The sequence below is a fragment of the Carcharodon carcharias genome, chromosome 10, assembly GCF_017639515.1.
Source record: "Carcharodon carcharias isolate sCarCar2 chromosome 10, sCarCar2.pri, whole genome shotgun sequence".
Lineage (NCBI taxonomy): Eukaryota > Metazoa > Chordata > Chondrichthyes > Lamniformes > Lamnidae > Carcharodon > Carcharodon carcharias.
In genome coordinates this window covers 169,313,740-169,333,768 of record NC_054476.1, presented here as the reverse complement: position 1 = coordinate 169,333,768, position 20,029 = coordinate 169,313,740, and the positions used below count along the sequence as shown (strand labels likewise).

General features: G+C 38.5%; 1 protein-coding gene, 1 long non-coding RNA gene and 4 other non-coding genes across 7 annotated transcripts in view; 4 read left to right on the top strand and 2 right to left on the bottom strand.

Moving 5' to 3' along the window:
- prpf8 (pre-mRNA processing factor 8) overlaps positions 1 to 9,055 on the top strand; it is a 43,804-nt gene extending 34,749 nt beyond the window's left edge. For both annotated transcript variants that reach the window (XM_041196800.1, XM_041196801.1), the window contains exons 36-42: positions 1,539 to 1,732; positions 2,107 to 2,346; positions 3,575 to 3,716; positions 4,854 to 4,994; positions 5,384 to 5,523; positions 6,856 to 7,058; positions 8,620 to 9,055. In XM_041196800.1, the coding sequence (XP_041052734.1) occupies positions 1,539 to 1,732; positions 2,107 to 2,346; positions 3,575 to 3,716; positions 4,854 to 4,994; positions 5,384 to 5,523; positions 6,856 to 7,058; positions 8,620 to 8,774 (1,215 nt within the window). In that variant the 3' untranslated portion in view covers positions 8,775 to 9,055. The remainder of the gene's footprint in view (positions 1 to 1,538; positions 1,733 to 2,106; positions 2,347 to 3,574; positions 3,717 to 4,853; positions 4,995 to 5,383; positions 5,524 to 6,855; positions 7,059 to 8,619) is intronic.
- On the bottom strand, positions 385 to 15,833 carry LOC121282956. Its single transcript, XR_005944151.1, has 3 exons — positions 15,732 to 15,833; positions 14,404 to 14,493; positions 385 to 888 (listed from the first exon to the last, which is right to left on the bottom strand). It is a non-coding gene; the product is annotated as an uncharacterized LOC121282956 (long non-coding RNA).
- A 473-nt stretch (positions 15,834 to 16,306) lies between these two features.
- On the top strand, positions 16,307 to 16,380 carry trnat-agu. The gene has a single exon. It is a non-coding gene; the product is annotated as a tRNA-Thr (tRNA).
- A 1,660-nt stretch (positions 16,381 to 18,040) lies between these two features.
- trnat-agu lies at positions 18,041 to 18,114 on the top strand. Its single transcript has one exon. It is a non-coding gene; the product is annotated as a tRNA-Thr (tRNA).
- Positions 18,115 to 18,439: 325 nt separating this feature from the next.
- trnat-agu lies at positions 18,440 to 18,513 on the top strand. The gene has a single exon. It is a non-coding gene; the product is annotated as a tRNA-Thr (tRNA).
- A 793-nt stretch (positions 18,514 to 19,306) lies between these two features.
- On the bottom strand, positions 19,307 to 19,380 carry trnat-agu. The gene has a single exon. It is a non-coding gene; the product is annotated as a tRNA-Thr (tRNA).
- Positions 19,381 to 20,029: the final 649 nt, after the last annotated feature.

Sequence of the window (20,029 nt, the reverse complement as noted above, 5' to 3'; positions counted from 1 at the left end):
ATTGAAATTATCTGGTCTGGTAAACCTTTTATGTTATAGACTTGTAAAAGGAGTTTAGTGCAAGAAACTATTTTCTAAATGTCTACCTACATGCTTGTTTGCATCTTAAAATCCAGAATGGATGCTTGACTTTTTAATCTAAGCATTAATCCTTCTTCAGATGTGCAGTGAAATGAGGGGAAGAATGCTGTATGTTTTAAGATTATGTACTATGTGGTAGATTTTGGGTTTATTTCAGAATAATTGTATTTGTTGTTCTGTATCTTTTCCATTCTGGAGCAACTCAGCTTTTCTTTACTGACCTAACTGTTCATCAGTTGCTCACAACATGTTTTAGGTCCAGAGAATTAGATTGAATAAAGATGGGTTTCTAGCACTGGATGGTATTTGTTTATTTGGCCTGATATTGTGTCTACCTTTAATGTTTCACCTCTGCACTGAAGTGGCACCACCTTGACTTGCAGCTTGGCATATTCTTTAGTGCTGAGCTTCCTCCATCATGTCCACTCTTCACTGATATTTTCTTCCATCTGCGTAACTTTGTGCATCTGTGCCCTTACCTCTTTCCTACTTCTGCCAAAATCTTGTGGCTAGACTATTGCCATGCTGTCCTGGTTGGCCGCTCTTACAATTTATTCATAACACTGCAGTCTTTATTCTCAACAGTGTGTCCACAATCGCATCGTCTTTGTTTTCTTTAAGCTTCACTAGCTCTCTTAGTATCAGTGTTATTATTTCAAAGTTCTTGCACTCACTTTCGGATCATTCCATGAATTCACCTCTCTAATTTAGCATCTTCTCCAGCCTCATAGTTGATTGAGCCTCCCCTCTTCCATCCCATTTAACAAGCATTCCTCACTCTTCCTGTGGCACTCCTAAATGCAGAAACTATAAAAGAAAAACATTAGAATGGTTTTACTTAGTTAGTTGATTATCTGATTTAATGAGAAACCCGTTGCCATACTTAAAACTAAATCAAACTTACAAGGTGTTCACATATGTAGTGTATGCTTGCCTGATATAGCATGCAAACTGCATGATTGTAGAGGCACATTCCATCAATGTAAGCACGGACAGAACTTGCATGTATGTTTGCAAGAGTCCAGGCTTAAAGACCATATGAATATACAGGTACTGTTATAGCTGTATAGTTTATTATCATAGGAGTAGGAAAAGAAGAATTTTTGTTCTTAAAGAAGTGTCTATTCAAAGGGGGGAGGATAGGCAGTTTGCAGGAAGAGGGTGGAGCAAAAAATGCAAAATGTAGTTGAGAAGCTGGAAGACTTGAGATAGAGTATAAGGTGAATGGTATACAAGTATGGCAGAATTTCTGATCTAGAACAGTAATTGCCATGGTTTGTTTCTGTGGAAATGATTATTCAACATGAAATGGTTAACAGTTACCGATTGGGTGCTAGAAGAATCTGCAACATACATTTTTACAGATGCAAGACGTTTAATTATGTAGATTTTCAAAAACCAACGTATAGTCTCAAATATTTCTTTTCCCTCTCTTTCCCACACTAATGGGTTTGTAGGCATTCTCTCGACTGATTTTAATTCTTCGAGCACTTCATGTGAACAATGATCGTGCGAAGGTCATTCTGAAACCTGACAAAACTACAATAACAGAGCCTCATCACATCTGGCCAACTCTGACAGACGAGGAATGGATAAAGGTGGAAGTGCAGTTAAAGGATCTCATTCTGGCTGACTATGGCAAGAAAAACAAGTGAGTGACTGTAGCAGTGCAAATGAGAAAGAAACTTCCTGATGTTTCACAGCATATCCTATTGGCCTGAAACCAGAGCAACACTGTGGAGGAATTTGCAGTGTCTGCTTGTGCTTTGAAGTGCTCTAAAATATTAGATTATTTCTTTATTAAGGTGATGGGTAAATTACAGTAGCAGATGGCCTGTCTGGTCAATATGTTAGAATTGTCAAGGCCAACGATGTAATCAAACTTGGCTATTAACTAAAAATTTAAGTCTTAAACTATATAAACTCAAACATGTAAGTGTTAGATTTTATTTCCACTAGCAGTAATCAGTTCTGCTTATTATCAGTCATATTGTAATTTCATTTACCTGTTATTTTGTATTCAAGTGTAAATGTGGCATCTTTGACTCAATCTGAAATTCGTGACATTATTTTGGGTATGGAGATTTCTGCACCTTCGCAGCAGAGGCAACAAATTGCTGAAATTGAAAAGCAGACCAAAGAGCAGTCTCAGCTGACAGCCACACAAACACGTACTGTAAACAAACACGGTGATGAAATCATCACTTCAACAACCAGCAATTACGAGACCCAAACTTTCTCATCCAAAACTGAATGGAGAGTCAGGTATGATTTATTTTTAGCATTCATTTGTGTGGTAGATTGGAAGGTTAAACTTGAAACAGATTTACTGGTAAATGTATTTGCAGTCATCAAAGTGAGTGATGGCATTTCAAGTATTGTTGATTTTATTGAAAATTAATTAAGTTTTTGCTTCACCATGAGATAATGATGTACAGCACCCTTTTCTTAAGCTTTTAGGCTTGGGTAATTCACCCTTTCTGAAGTTGCTTGTAGAGTTCCAATTAGTAATGAAGCAGTTCTATGGGAGAAGAGCCACTTCGGTTATTGAGTGTGGATAATTTAGCATCAGATAATATGGTGGAAATCTGTATGAATGAACCATGATCTTAAACAGGGTCTGCAGATTTTTGTGGTATCTGAAGGTGAATTTCTATGGCAAACCAAACCAGGTTCTGTGATGTGCAAATATAGATTATGTGGCAAGTCTGCCCACAGTTGAGGCACTCTCAGCACAATATTTTTAAATTACCCCCCCCACCATGTGTAATTATTGTAAAATATATCATTTAAAAATGATTGTAAGAAACAATGGTTATGTGTGCCTCTGCTCTTTACGTTAGCTGCCTATTAGCACCTAAGTGCCTTTCCTCACTTCAGTAGATGAGGCAGTTAGGTGGTAGCAAGAGAAGCTAGTGTCTTCCAGTTTAAAGTACCATAGTTTGTAGTATCTCTTAGATTGAGCAGAATTTAAACAATAAAAGAACTGTTTTCCCCATCACAAATTATAGTTTGAAATTCTAATATTGCTTCCTAATATGTTTATAAAGTGCTGTTGAGTCCAACACTTGTTGACATACAATACCAGACAGTGTAGCCAGTAGATATAGAGAAAACCTTAATGGCCTATTTGCAATACTAGAAGATACTACTTGTAAAAACTGACGCTAACCATTTAGAACAAAGACTGGATTGTACAAACTAAACCAGCTGAGTAAGGAGTTGAGATCATTAGGGTTAGATAATTCAGTATCTTGCCTACTGGATAAAATGGTATAAGGTGTGAAATGATGTAAGCTATGAAATGCAAGGAGAATTTAAAAATAAGTAAATATATAAAATTGGATTGGAAGATTGGTGTAATCTGATAATTCAACTTTTGAACCCATGGAATTCAATATAATTGCAATGGGCAGTCTTGAGGTGAAAGATTCTGCAGTCACAGGATTACTGAATGCTAGATCAGTTTATTTGCTATCTTTATTCTGCACAGAGCGATATCTGCTGCTAACCTTCATCTGCGTACCAATCACATCTATGTTTCCTCTGATGACATCAAAGAGACTGGCTATACTTACATCCTGCCCAAGAATGTGCTGAAGAAATTTATCTGCATTTCAGACTTGAGAGCACAGGTAAACTCTTCTATTGAGTGTGGTGGTATGCTTTGTATACTTTGGCCTAATGAGAAAATGTATGTCTTAATGATTTCTTGAAACCTGATTTGAACTGGTGAAAATTCCCAAATTACATGTACAATTTGTACCACATTCTACAACATTGGAGAATGTGGACAACATGAGGTTAAAAGTTTCAGCCTTTGGATCCTTTGAGTTTTCACTTCAGCTTTGTGTTGATTGAAAATGGTTGGCTTCTGTTAAAATGTTTTTTCCGGTATGAATGGGAATTTAAGTAATATCCAAAACTGGGTAATATTACTATTCTGTAAACTTAAGTTTCAAATGAATGGTTAGTAGTCGCCTATGACACCCATAACAAAGATTATTAACATCCTTATGTGACATATTTCTGTTAGGAATTTTTTTCAACCCACAAATGATGATGCATGAGGCATTAGCAGATGCATGGCTCCACATATTGCCAAACAAGACATTATATGATTAATACCAATTAATTAAATTAAGCACATGTAAAGCTTTTGGGTATTTCCATATTAAACGCTTATTGCATTATGAAGTCATAGCAATTTCTTCCTCCATAATACACCCTTCCCTGTTTCCTTTCCATTTTCCGAAAACAATAGCCCACTCTTGACATTTGGAGCAGAGCTCGTATCAACAGATTATTCAACCACAAAGCATTGCATCTGAAGCCCAGTCCTTTTCTAACAAGTGCATCCACCAGGGTACACTGGATAATGATCAGAATTGGGATTTCTTTGGCTCTTTTTCCCATGTCCTGTCAATCCCTAGACTGTGGTATTGTCATCTATGATTATATAAATTGATTCAGTACAGTTAGCCATTGCCTGATTCAGAGGAGTTTGTGGTTGCTGCTGCCTTAGATCTGAATATGAACATTTAGAGAATATGACAATTAGATGTTTAGACCAGAGCTAATTAGATAATTTGATGCCCCTTTGTTAATATAAAGGAGAAAGTTGAGTTTGGTTTGAGTATTGTTTTGGAAATTCACAGAGTTTGTGTTTGTCAAATTTTTTCACACAAGATTCAAATTTCAACTAAAAACTTTAATAAAAATTCCGCTGATAATGGCAGAGGTGACTGGAGTAAAAATGTTTCCTTTTGTAGATTGCAGGATATCTGTATGGTGTGAGTCCCCCGGATAACCCCCAAGTGAAGGAAATCAGGTGCATCGTGATGGTACCACAATGGGGAACCCATCAGACTGTGCATCTGCCTAACCAGCTGCCACAACATGAATATCTGAAGGTATAGATGCTTATTGCTTAAATATCATGTAAATGATATAACACAGTCACAATTAGCATGAGTTCTATATAGCTTTACTAATTAAATTTTAATGTGATATCCTGTATATTGTATAAAGTGTGCACTAAATCATACATCTTGCAAATAGGAAGTCTCAGCTTCATACAAGTTATTGGCTGTTTTTTTTTTCTGAAATATCAACTTTGAAGTTTGGTTACTACTCCTGCAGGAATTGCATCAGTATAGATGTACATATTCAAATAATCATCTAGTTTGTTTTTAATCTTTCATTAGAGGCATCAATGTATATTTACAGAATTAAAGAATAAGGTTCTTTCTTGGTATTACATTTTATTACTATCACTATTAATTGGAAATTATTTCTTAAGGAAATGGAACCTCTTGGTTGGATTCACACTCAACCCAATGAGTCTCCTCAGTTGTCACCACAAGATGTCACCACCCATGCTAAAGTAATGGCTGACAATCCATCTTGGGATGGAGAGAAGACTATCATAATAACATGCAGGTAAAGAGGCTACAATCTCCTGGACAACTTAAATGGTCATGTCACATAGAATTTCCTATGTATTTGCATTCAGAAACGCATGTAATTGGAATCAAAAGCAAATAATCAATGTAAAAGATGTGGAAACTCGGGCACAAGTGTGCCAAGCATGTAATTACGCTGCACTCAAATGTCCTCTCTCTTTATTGCCCACCTATCAATTCCTGCACCATACACAACTTGCCTCATTTTTATGGCTGTGACTTTAAGCTGAAGAGTGTCATCCAATCACATTGCTTCATGTAAAATTTTAGGTGTAATTAGAGCTCATTTTTTTTGGAGTATTTTATTGGAACTTTTTGTACAGTCTCAGAGATACAAGGGCCTGCACTGTATGTTCTGATTATTTGAATGCATTTTATGCCATCAGTATAAATCAGATTAAAATTAAACATGCTGTGCCTAATCTTTATGAATGATGGTTAAGTGAGTTGAAACTATAATTTTTGATATTTAAAGATCACATGAAAGTGTTCAGTTCTTTCCATGGGTGCCAGCTTTTATACTGAATTTCACTTGCCTCTGTCCATTTTTAAATTTCAATAAATTGACAAAAAATTTCGATGTAAATAGATGTTGGCAAAGTGGGTTCCCAATTATTCCTCCACATGAAATTCTACTCTATACTGTTTTACAATGACTAGTTTGTAACAAAACAAAATTTTGTAATGAGTTAGCAGTTAACAAATTAATTGGCATTTTGTGTATTATTCGTAAATAGGCAAAGCCATTTATTCCCTTATGGTCACGACTTGATTAATCAGAGCACAGTCATTTTGGGCGCTTAATTATGTCAGTTTTCTTTTGGAATTACTTTATGTTTAAAAATTCTAAACTACATATCAAAATACCTACTGCACCTTTCAGAGAAAATCAAGCACATTTGGTTTCAAAGGGCAAATAATAATTAAAGGAATCACTTTTGAAAAGCTAAATACCAAAAATGTATTAATTGCAATTCTCCCAGAATAGAGTAAGTGTAACCCTTTCACTCACTGGCATAGTATTTAAATCGTAACTGATTATGTACTCAGACTAAATATTTTAACTTTAAAAGTTCATTTTAAGTTCAGTTTTTTGAGTTTAGATTGAATTTTGTAAGATGCAGCAAAATGTGAAGGATAGTAATTAAAAGACAGACAATAGAAAAGCTTCCCAATGCTCAGGGATTGGTGGTCGTCTGCGAACAGAACTGTTCAGTGAAAGGTTATAATGCAAGATGAATACGGCATGATTTGAGAAAGCTTCCATACATATTTGTGATAGGTGGTATATAGTTTATTTTTTCTTCAGCTTTACTCCAGGTTCCTGCACACTGACAGCATACAAACTTACTCCAAGTGGGTATGAATGGGGTAGACAGAACACAGACAAAGGAAACAACCCTAAGGGATACCTGCCTTCCCACTATGAAAGAGTACAGATGTTGTTATCGGATAGATTCCTTGGTTTCTTCATGGTACCTGGCCAGAGCTCCTGGAACTATAACTTCATGGGTAAGTCCTTTTTTATGTCCTGTTTTTTTATATAGGAGTTGCATTGCACTAATCACAGAATCACAGTGCAGAAAAGGCCCTTTGGCCCATCGAGTCTGCACCAACACGTGAGAAACACCTGACCTACCTACCTAATCTTCCTATCTGCCATTTGGAAGGTGTTTCAAGTTTAACCTACACTACAGTAAAACATTTCTTTCTTGGGATGTTGTTGAATTGATCAGAGAGTATGTTCACAAGCCAAGCCTTTTTATTTCTTTCTGCCCATTTTCTTTCCTGATTACCTTAAGGTATTGCTTCTTTGCCAGAATGCAGTAACATAGTTAACTAGCAGTGGAAACTGAATTCTATGTGAGCACTATTGAGTCTTAGCTAGAATGCCGAAAGGTGTATTTGTCTAGAAAGTACACAGCAGTCTGATCCAGTCCTCACAGATATGTGCATTTCTAAGAAAGGTCACTGGTGACAATATTGAAAGTCTGTGGTCAGTGTTCCTGTGCTTGACCCAACGATAGCAAGACCAACTAGTGTAACATACTGCATACCTGACTGAGGTCATCCATTTGGGTTCAGACTGGGGATCAAACAGAATTTCCTAGTTTAGTTGGCTTAACATTTTCTCACCAAGGCTAATATTTTTATACTGCTCTTGGGGCTTGTGTCCTGGGATGCCCAAATCTTTTTGGTTTGTGGAGAACTCAAATGCTTATTGCAAAGCCCACAAGTCGCATATGTACAACAGGCAATAAACCTGTTTAGGGTGGGTAGCCCAAAGTTTCTTAGTCTTTTCATTTCCTTTACATTCTTTGACACTTTTCTCCTCATCACTTAGAAGACAGTGCTTTTCCCTGTCCTTCTGCACCTAGATTTCCCTTTTTCAGTTTTGTGGTGCCCCTGTTGTTTCTTTCTCCCCTGACATGCTTGAGTGAAGATTTCTAAGCACAGTGTGCCATGGTTGAAGGAGCAGCAGGACAAGGTGGGGGCTGGCACTTAAGGAATCCATATATGCAGGATGTGGATGGTGGACTGTAGTTTAGATAACTGATTTATGTGATGCATTCATCTTTCTTTCAGAAAAGCAGTTTAATGTTCAGATTTGACAAATTGTGTTTCAGAAGTGAGCTTAACACAAATGCCAACCCATTAAAAAAATCCATTTTACCGTAAATATCAGGGCTTTCCATTTAACACAGGATTATTTTGTCAACACTACTTGTATGAAGTTTTTTTTACACTTTAAGCTACATTTCAAGCATGCCAGTTTTACCAGTGCATTAATGAAAACGATTAAAATTCTATGTAAAACACATTAAGAAACAGCATTAGTTTTGAAATTTGATTCCTTGTTTTATGACAGAAAATATGATTGTAATCCACTCTACTCCAAACCTGAAGGAATCCAAAAGCCACTTATTTTCTTAACTAATGATCTTTGTTAAGTCCTTGGCTAAGTTACTGTCTGAACTACCAAGCTTGTCGTTCATAACCAAGTGGAATTGTTTTTAATTTTTGACAATTCTTGAAGCCTGCCTCCTAGATTAAATACTTAACTTTTTATTAGGTGTTCGCCATGATCCCAACATGAAATATGAGCTGCATTTGGCCAACCCTAAAGAGTTCTACCATGAAGTTCACAGACCATCTCACTTCTTGAACTTTGCATCACTGCAAGAGGGGGAGATCTACAATGCAGACAGAGAGGACATGTACTCCTAGAAAATCAAGAGAAATTTACAATGGAACTTCTGTACTGTTGATATTCAACAAATGAATTTAAATTCAATTTATGGTCTCTGTTAAATTTTGTTTGTATTACATGTTAACGCGAAATCTTGTGCGATATCTGTGAAACATAGCTTTGTGTTAAATAATTGCCCTGCAACTATGGCATCTATACACCAGAATGGAACAATTTTTAACATTTAGTATATCTGTAATTTCTGTTGTGCAGTGATGTGTACACTGTAGAAGAGATTAAAGCTTAAAATTTTTTTTAACTAAAAGTGGATTTTGTTGTGCGTTTTGGGATACAATAAAGTGATAAACATGTTGAGACCATAACTGGCTGGGAAGTGCCCTCATAAAACAGGTTGTGCCTGTTCTGAAATTCTCATTCAATTCTGCTAGAGTTTGCTGCTGGTAGAAAATGCAGTTATCCCTAGAGTTGTGCATGTATGAAAATGACAGGATCATGAGAGTCAATGATCCTCTTTCAGGAATTGCATCCAATTTAGTTAAGCATGTTGAAAAGAGGGATAAGTCACCTTCAGAACTTGTCAAACCAGGAAGTGGATAGAGTCATAGGCTTGGAATTTCTACAGTCTTTGAACCATCAACTTTGACTGAAGCACAACATGCTCAGTTGTGCAATTAAAATTAATTATTCAAGCTGCCTTTCAGCAGTTTCCAAAAGGAAAATCTTGTACTTCTCACCTTTCTCTCTTGCAGCCACTATCATTGGACTCAGTATTGATATTTCCATATATGTCTTTTTAAATAAAGGTAGAAGAGGAAATGAGAGATGCACGCAGGATAGGATTAGACAAGGGAGCTGTTAACCAGCAAGAGACCCTCTTCAGCCAGGTCCTGAATGAGTTAGATCTTGTAGCTCTGAAAACTCCAAAGTCAGATATCATTTTCTTTTTGCATCCCAAGACCTTGAAGTTAATGCTCAAAGCATCCACTTTGAATACACTAATTTGGAGATTTTTACCAGGGATGAGACATTTGGGGATGTCACTGCTGTGACCTGTTCTAGATCGGATCAGACAAAAAGGAAACTGTTTCAAATTTACCTGAAAATAAAAACAACACCTGGAAATTAGAACTAGTGTCCTAGGCCCAAACATCTTTGATCTTTCCTCCCTCGTAAGATCAGAAGTTGAGATGTTTGCTGATGATTGCAAAGTGTTAGTAGCATTTGCGACTCTTCATATTAAAGCAGTCTGTGTCCAGATACAACATAACTTGGACAACATTCAGGCTTGGGCTGATAAGTGGCAAGTAACGTTTGTGCCACACGTGCTAGGCAATGGCTATCTCCAACAAGAGAATCTAATACTCTCCCTGTGATGTTCTGTGGCATTACCATTGTTTAAAAACCCCACTGGCAACATTATGGGTGTCACCATTAATCAGACATTTAATTGGACTAGCCACATAAATACTGTGGTTACAAGAGCCGGTCAAAGACTGGGAATTCTGTGTTGAGTAACTCACCTCCTGGCTCATCAAAGCTTGTTCACCATCTACAAGGCACAAGACAGTTGTGTGGTGGAATACTCTCCACTTGCCTGGATGAGTGCAGCTCCAACAACACAAGAAGTTTGACACCATCCAGGACAAAGCCCACTTAATCAGCACCCAACTGCCACCCTAAACATATACTCCCTCTACCACCAAGATCAGTGGCAGCAGTGTACACAATACAAGTTGCACTGCAGCATGAAGGTGCCTTCAACAGAACCTTCCAAACCTGTGACCTAGAGGGAAAAAGGGCAACAGGCACATTGGAACAGCACCACTTGGAAGTTCCATAAGAACATAAGAAATAGGAGCAGGAGTAGGCCATTCAGCCCCTCAAGCCTGATGCACTATTCAATAAGATCATGGCTGATCTGCCCCAGTTTGGGGACCTGGGTTCAAATCCCACCATGGTTTAATTCTGTAAAAACCTGGAATTAAAAGTCTGTTGATTGTTGGAAAAAAACCATCTGGTCCACTAATGTCCTTTAGGGAAGGAAATCTGCCATACTTATCTGGTCTGGCCTATGTGTGACTCTTAAATGCCCTCTGAACAAGGGCAATGAGGGATGGGCAATAAATGCTGGCCTAGCCAGTGATGCCCACATCCCATGAACAGATTTTTTTAAAAAAATCCCACAAATCAGCCTAGTGAATCTCGTTTGAACTGCCTCCAATGCCAGTTTATTCTTTCTTAAATATGGGGGCCAAACTGCACATGGTACTCGAGGTGCAGCCTCACCAATACCCTGTACAATTCCCTATTTTAAAACCCCAACCCCTGAGCAATAAAGAGCAAAATTCCATTTGCCTTCTTAATCACTTGCACCTGCATGCTAACTTTTTCACGCACAAGAACACCCAGATCCCTCTGTGCTGCACTTTTTTGGAGTCTCTCTCCATTTAAATAAGTCTGCCTTTTGATTCTTTCTACCAAACTGCATAATCTCATACTTTCCTACATTAAACTCCATCTGCCAAGTTTTCACCCAGTCACTCAACCTATCTACATCCCCTTGCAGGTTCCTTATGACCTCATCACAACATGCCCTCCCACCTATTTTTGTATTATCAGTAAATTTGGATACATTACTCTGCCCCCTCCTCCAAGTCATTAATATAGATAGTAAATAATTGAAGCCCTTGTGGCACTCCACTAGTTACATTTTTCCAACCTGAAAAAGACCCATTAACCCTGACTCTCTATCTCCTGTATATTAACCAATCCTCAATCCATGCTAAAACATTATCCCCAATTCCGTGAGCTCCTATCTTGTGCAATAACCTTTTATGTGACATCTTATCAAATGCCTTCTGGAAATCCAAATACACTACATCTGCTGGTTCCCCTTCATCAACTCTGCTTGTTATATCCTCAAAAAACTATAGCAAATTTTTCAAACATGATTTCCCTTTAACAAAGCCATGTTGACTCTGTTTAATTGTGTTAAGCTTTTCTAAATGTCCTGCTATTTCTTCCTTAATAATGGGCTCTAGCATTTTCTCAACAACAGATGTTAGGCTGACTGGTCTGTAGTTTCCTGCTTTTTGTCTCCCTCCCTTCTTGAACAGGGACATCATATTAGCAGTTTTCCAATCCTCCGGGACCCTCCCGAAATCCAGTGAGTTCTGGAATATTTCAACCAATGGCTCCACTATCTCTGCAGCCACTTCCTTTAAAACCCTTGTATGCAGGCCATGAGGTCCTGGTGATTTGTCTACCATTAGTCCCATTAGTTTGTCAAATACTTTGTCCCTTGTGATAGAGACTGTTACAAGATCTTTCCTCCATTAACTCCTTGCTTATCTGATATCTTTGGGATGTTTATAGTATCCTCCACCGTGAAGACCGATGTAAGTTATTGGTTTAAATTATCTGCCATTTCCCTGTTCCCTGTTATCGATTCTCCAGCTGCATCCTCCAAGGGTCCCACACTCACTTTAGCTACTCTCTTTTTAAATACCCGTAGAAGCTCTTGCTGTTTGTTTTTATATTTCTTGCCAATTTACTTTCATAAGTATTCCCCTCTAAGTCACACCATTCTGACTTGGAACTATATTGCCTTTCCTTCATTCTTGCCATGTCAAGATCTAGAACTCTTTAACAGTATTTGGTGCACCTACACCAAATAGTCCAACAGCAGTCCGCAGCAGTTCAACGATGCGGCTCACCACTACTTTCACAAGAGCAATTGAGGATGAATGACAAATGTTGGCCTTGCCAGGGAATCGCACATGCCATAAAATATTTTTTTTAAAATAGCAAAGTAAATTTAGTACTGAAATTTTTGGCATAATATTTAGTGAGGTAATAGAGGAAAAACTTGTGGCATTATTCAAAATAAAATTATAGATTCCACAGTGGGAGAGTGAATGTACAAAAAATAACGAGCTTCAGTGAGCAAAGCGTATTTTTCTCATTCCTGACATGTTGAAATTTTAATTTATTTTATCTTATTTAGTGGCTACCATACACAATGTGAAATCCAGCTTTTAATCCATTCTTATTAAAGACTTCAACTAAATAACAAGTTTCAGTCAGTTATTCCTATTTCTGCTTACTGTCTAATTAGCCTACATAACGTACCTTGTGTTACAAACAGAGGAGAGAAGGTAAGGCAGTTACCCCTCTTTTTGAAACTTTCAACTGACCAGAGACAGATATGTTTTTTATAAGAGAAAAAATATTTTAAACCCTTAAGCTCTCAAGAATAGACAAAAGAGATTTCTGGTAAGTTTGAAAACACATACATAATGAGGCTTGGCTGAGAACCCAGACAACCATTACTCTTGTTGAAACAGCTGCGCCCCAGAGAAAGCATTCCTTGAATGACAGCTCAGGCTTTCTGGTCTTTGGTCAATTTCACAATGATTATTTACGCAAGGTTAAGCAGTTTCAAGGGTTAGTGGTTTCTGTTATTGATACTTTAAAGGGTTTAGGTGAGTTACATTTCTATTGCCTTTTTAAACATTGTAGAAAGTTATGAATGAATTACTTAAAAAAAAATGTCACTATAAGGTTAATTGGCTCTATACTGGTCCAAAGGGCATGAAAATGCCATAGATTGGCATAGGGGGTATGAGAGCCTATAGGGGATTAGTTGAGGGGAATGGCTTGACTTAGGGGTCATGAGTAGCTATGGAAAGTGGGTACGTGAGCAGACCTTGCATTGGGGGAAAGAGGAGAACCTTTGAACTCACCTTTTAAAAGGTTCCCTCATGCAGACTAGGTTCGCAACTCCTCTGGGTGGCCATGAACCACGACTCTTTAAAAACCTGGCCTGACTCCATGAAAATTGCAGAGGAGTAGGACATGCCTATTCCCACGATGGGGCCCACCAGGTCGTAATTGCCGGATGCACCCTTTAAATGTACTCCCAAAAAACAGATAGCCCGGGAATGGGGTTGGGAATCCTGGAACCAGGACCTGTCCACCATTTTTAAAATGTTCCCGAGTCATCCTGACAACAGTGAAAATCCAGGCCAATGATTCTAAGCAGGAATCACTCCAGGTGGTGACAGCTAGATACATTCACAATCTTCCACCTACTACAGACCAGACATGCAAACTGCTCTGCCATATCTTAGTCTATATTTATTCAAGGATATTTATAGATTCTTTTTAGCTTTATTTAACTGTTTAACCATTTAACTAATGCTAAACCATGAACTGTAGCTATCAAATTAAAAGCACTAACCATTAAAAACACTGGCCATAAAATCTAATACTTGTCTCTAACGTTTCTGCTCCATTCCCCAGTCTGTGCTAAGGTCACTGAGTTTTCCCCTCTGATTGTTTGATTTCTGCTTTTCCCAATATCTGGCAGCAGCGGAGCCTGTGTGTGCTGTTTAAATCTGCCCACTGCCTCGTTCTTAAAAAAACCAATACAAGAACATTTTAAAGACAAATAGAAGTACCCACTCTCCCTCTGCATTGAATTCCTATTCTCACCAAATTCTAAATGTACCACTCTGTTCAGGATCGCCTTTAACATTATGGTCTGTGACTGTGCTCTGTGTCTTATCTTCCGGGCATTCTGAAGCCCCATAGTCCGAACACTGCAAAAAATTCAGGCTTCCACTATATTCCATACCCGCTTACCTTTACATCAGGGGATGTGGGGTGATGATGGCATCTGGGGAGGTAGGTTAACATTTTTGATGTAGACCTTTCATTAGAACATGGTTCTGACTGAGAAAAGAGGAAGGAGATTAGAGTTTAGTTTCATAATTTGTTTATGTCTCTTAGGTTTGGGAACTATTTTAATTTCAGATCTATTTTATCTTAAGTCTTTTTGCTCTCTTTTCAAACTTCTTCCTTTTTCTTGCAATTTTCACAAGGACCATTCCCTTGTGTTAATGTTGTTGTATTATCTGTGAAGAGCTAGGAACTAATTGTTACATGTAAGTGTTCCAGGGAGCCACATTTCATGGCTGCACTAGAGATCCAGGTGATGTGGAACAGAATCAGTTCAATCTAGTCCCTCTTTGTCCTTTTGTCTGTGACACCTTTTGGTTATCTCCACCTATCAATGGCCCTCTATCCAGCTCTACTTGTCTCACCAAACACCCACCCCCCGCCCCCCCCTCCCAAAACCAGCTTACATTTCAGCTCTTTTCTATTTTTCCTTAGTTCTGTTGAAGAGTCATACCGACTCGAAACGTTAACTGTGCTCCTCTCTGCAGATGCTGTCAGACCTGCTGAGTTTTTCCAGGTATTTTTGATTTTGTTCTTCTTTGTACCAAACAACATGACAAAATTAAACATAAAGACTTTCTGATCTTTCCAAGCTTAAAGTGTAATTATTAACAACATCTGGGAACCAAAAAAAACAGCAAGAACACAGCACCTTTCTTTTGCAGATCTTCAGCCGACGCGTGTTATTTAGTAACTTCCAATGACCTGAGATAATCCTTTATATTTATCTAAGTTTCCCATGAACTTAATTTTGTACATTTTGATTATTACGCCACTTTTCTCGATCAAATCGCTGGACTTCTCTTTTAATTTTCAGCTCTTATGAAGGACGACATTAAAACATTAACCAGTTTTTTTTTGCAACAGTGATTCATATTGTCAGCATTTTCTTCCCACGCTTCTTTTAGTGGTTCCATATTTCAAATTTTCCCCTTTTTGTCCTACTAAGCACCCACCCTATCCTCCTCTAGCGGACACCCGAATAGGTTCCACTCACATATCACCCACATCTCGACCACTGGCCCGCCTGTCCCCCAGATACGTCTAATTCCATTGAAAAAATCCGCCTGCTCATCTTATATTTGCAGCCTTCTCTAGATCTTCTCGCCAGATCACGTCTCCAGTCGTCCTCTCAGCCTGGAATCCAGTCAGTTCTACAAACTCAACAACACAGGGCTTATGGGAGTGGCGTTTTGCAAAATATAAGTGGAATAAGTCCAAAGCTTAACAACCTGATTTTATCACAGTCCCTTGGCTGTTGAAACATGTCCTTATGCACGTTTTTATTATTCCGGATCAATTTCACCAGTGCCCTCATTTCACCCTCCGCAAACTCCAGCCAATTTGCATCTCGTCTCACACTCACTTCTGCTCCCCCACCCCCCCTCCCAAGCAGAGATGGTTGCCAAGCTCTGGGAACATTAAATGCAAAGAAAATACAACTGACGCTCATTCTTTGTGTTGCAAATGTTTAGAAAGTGAGCATCATTTTTTCCATGCGAGAACTGTTCACTGGCGGAAAGTCGATTTTAAAAAAAAAAAGATTTTATATATTTTAAATAGTTTGATTCTGTAATTTATTAACCCCCATGTTGGATCAATTCAGCCAGCCTGAAAAGAGCCACATTCTTGTGACATGAAAAAGATCAGGAACGAGCCCGCAGAATGACATAGCGAGTTAATAACTGAGAATGCCAGAAGACTAAACAGTGAAAAGTGCTAAACACGAAAAAATGTGACCCAGGTATAAATTAGTAAAAATATCGTAACATCAGAGTCATGACGCATCGTTTCATAATCAAGCTTAGGCGCCGTGGCTTAGTTGGTTAAAGCGCCTGTCTAGTAAACAGGAGATCCTGAGTTCGAATCTCAGCGGTGCCTTCATTTACTCTTTTGGACTCCTTTCACTGAGAAGTGATGTTTTTTGATAGGAAGAATGCAGAATAGGGAAGCATAGAATGAAAGAAACATAGAAAGATGTCTTTCTTTCAAAGCTAGAGTTCCATGGATGAATGGGGATATAGAGGCTAAAAGGTTTATGACAAGTATAAGCTTCATGATACAGTAGAGTTGAAAGTAGAGAAGAAACTATTTTATAAAGTGATTGAGAGGAGCAAAGAAAGAGTTTGAGAATAGATTAGCAACTAACATAAAGGGTAGCACATAAATTGCAAAAGGGTAGCTAGAGGAAGGGTGGAAGTGGGTTTAAGGACCAAAAAGGCTATGTTCTTGTGGAAGCAGTGTGCATGGCTGATGCACCAAGTACTTTGCCTTTGTCATCACTTGACAAGATGATGCTGCCAATGTAGCAGTATTGGGTGGGGTAAAATGGACAAGGAGGGCTTAAAAAATCAGCTGTCCTCAAAGTACAAATGTCACCCCATCTTGAGGGTTAAAGCTGAAGCTAAATAGGTGGAGGGAAAAACTGCTAGAGACAATAATCTGGGACAAAATTAACTGGCGTTTAGAAAAATATGGACTAATACATGAAAGTCAGCATGATTTGTTAAAGACAAATAATTTTTGATTAACCTGATTAAGCTCTTTGATAAGGTTATGGAGGGAGCTGTTGAGGGTAGGGTGGTTGATATTGTGTATACGAACTTTCAAAAAGCATTTGCCAAAGTACAATGTATTCAACTTACTAGTAAAACATTGCATCATTTCAAAGTTACAAATGACATGAAACTCAAAAATATAGTAAACAAGAACTAGGATACTAACAGATTTCAAAAAGACAAAGATGGGCTGATGGACTGAGCAAACACATATGAACTAAACAGTAGTTTTAAAGGAGTGCAGGAACAGGGGAGACCTGGGTACACAAATCTTTGAAGATGGTAAGACAAGTTGAAGGTTGCTGAAAAAGCAAATGGAATCATTCTCTTTGGACAACAGCCATTGGTGGTGATTCTGCTTTTCCCATTCACACCTGTTTTGGATACATCTTTTGCTTCTTTACTTGTCTCATTACTATCTCTTGTCTTTCAATAGTATCCCTTTTTAGTTTTTTAATCCCTCCCCCCTTTCATCCTATCATAGATCTTCCAATTTATTCGTTCCTTCAATGTTATGGTCCAAGAGCTGGGAAGTGGGATTAGGCTGCATAACCCCATTTTGGCCAAATGGTCTCCGATCTGTGCTGTAAATTTTCAATCTTTGTATGTATCTATAATTGGGATAATTGAAGAGTCCCACTATCACTCACCACCACCACCACCTTCTCAAGAATAATTAGGGACGGGTAATAAATGCTGAGTTTAACAGTGATGCCAACATCCCGTGAATGAATAAAGAAAATAGTTCTCATAGTTTTCTGTAATTTGCCTGCAAATTACTTCTGATTTCTTCTCACTGCAATATTTGGTGACCGTATTAACTTTCTTATGAAAAAAAGTTCGGTTAATTTAAACCAGAATTAATGTGTGATTATCGAATTTCATCGGTAGTGAAAGTCCTGAAAAGAAACATTTGCAAATAAAATATTAAACTTGAAGTTGACACGGGTCTTCTTATTCAATAGATTAGCTTAGCTTCCGTTGGCGCCGTGGCTTAGTTGGTTAAAGCGCCTGTCTAGTAAACAGGAGATCCTGAGTTCGAATCTCAGCGGTGCCTCGGCCCAGGTGGTCTTTTAATGGAATTACATAGTTCTGCACATTTCCTGAACTTCAGAGCAGCAGTTCCTGTTTCTGAGGTCACGATTGCTTACTTTGTTAAGCAAAAATTATTCTATCATCAAATTTCATCTGTCACAAACTTCTGGTAAAATTAACGTGCTGAGCAGAATTGCCTGCTTCTTCCTGATTCCGGAATCACAGACAAATATATTTGTCATAATACAGTTACACAGGCGAAAATGAACATCTACAACAAACACACAAAATGAAAAACAAGTTTTAACTCACTCTCTACTGATTCGATAAGATTTGGTATCCTATGTGGCGCCGTGGCTTAGTTGGTTAAAGCGCCTGTCTAGTAAACAGGAGATCCTGAGTTCGAATCTCAGCGGTGCCTTAAGAGCTAAAGTTTTAAAGCCATCCCCTCCTCCCAGTGAGGCCATCTCTCGCTTGTTCCTCATGCTTAATGTCACCATTAGCCCCTTCATTTAGCCAGTATCAACACCCCTTTGACGTTTTGTTCATGACACCTTTCGCAATCTCTCCTTTGACCCCCTGCTTTCTGTCCAGCTTCACCTGTCCCCCTTAAACAGCAAATATTTCACCGCATTTCTATTTCTCTAGTTCTGAGTCATACGGATTCGAAACATTAACTCTGTCTTTCTCACCACGGATGCTGTCAGACCTGCTGAGTTTTTCCACCAATTTTTGTTTTTGTTTCATATTTCCAGCATCCCCAGTATTTTAATGTAATTCGTTCCCCAACTCACATCGGGAATCACTCAGCATCTCGATGTCCCAAACTTCTAGTAATAATCATTTACGAGAAGAAAAACGGTTCCCTGCTTCTTTCCCACTCAGAGATCAGAAGCAAGCTTATCATCCGTGTGTTGCTGAGTTTAGGAACTCGTATATGCTGCTTATTTAAACTCAGTAATGTAACAGTATTCCGAAGAAGGGTCGTACAGACTCTTGCTCCACTTATGCTGCTGGAACTGCTGAGTTTTTCCAGCATTTTCTGTTTTTGTTATGCAAATAAAACTGTTTTTGAGTCTTCGGTAAGAAAGAAGCAGACAGCAGAAAGTTACTTTTTCCAGAAGTTTGCGACTTCACAACACATGTAATTCTCCGATCAACAGACCTGCGCCTGTGCAGAACTGTATAATTCCATTAAAAGACCACCTGAGCTAAGGCACCGCTGAGATTCGAACTCAGGATCTCCTGTTTACTAGACAGGCGCTTTAACCAACTAAGCCACGGCACCAACCGATGAGCAGCTGCTGACGATTGGTCATGAAAAAGATACGGTGTCTGCTTCAGGTTTTGTATGTTCTCTATGAGAGGATTGAAAGAGCATTGAAGTGAAAGGAAACAATCGCAACCATCCAGCAGCACTGGCTGGAAACGGGTGCTCTTCACTGATTTACTCTTCAGGTAGAGCTGCATCAGGTTGTGCGATAGTTTAGTTGGCTAAAGCTCCTCACTCCAATCTACATGCCTCGGAGCATTTTGTTGGCGGACCTCAGGGATTCTAAAAATGCTCTTAATTTCAGTAATTGTGCGAACATGTTTTGCGGACCGTGGTGCCAAAGAAGGAATACTTTCTAGGATAGTTTTATCACTATTCATACCGCACACTTTGGGAGAGAGTTCTTTGCAAGTCCTTAGTTGTGCTTTGGTACAACGTGATAAATTTTCGGCAAGTGAGGGGATGGATAAGATAACGCAGTGGAAGACCACGTGACTACCAAGAACTATGCTTTTAAGTTCCTTTCTATCAGTTTTACATTGAAGCCATGTGATCGGCAGAGCTCTTCAAATAGTGTCAAGAGTTCAATCATTTACTAGACACCCATTTCTGAAGAAGAATCATACGGACTCGAAACGTTAAGTCTGCCTTTCCACAGATGCTG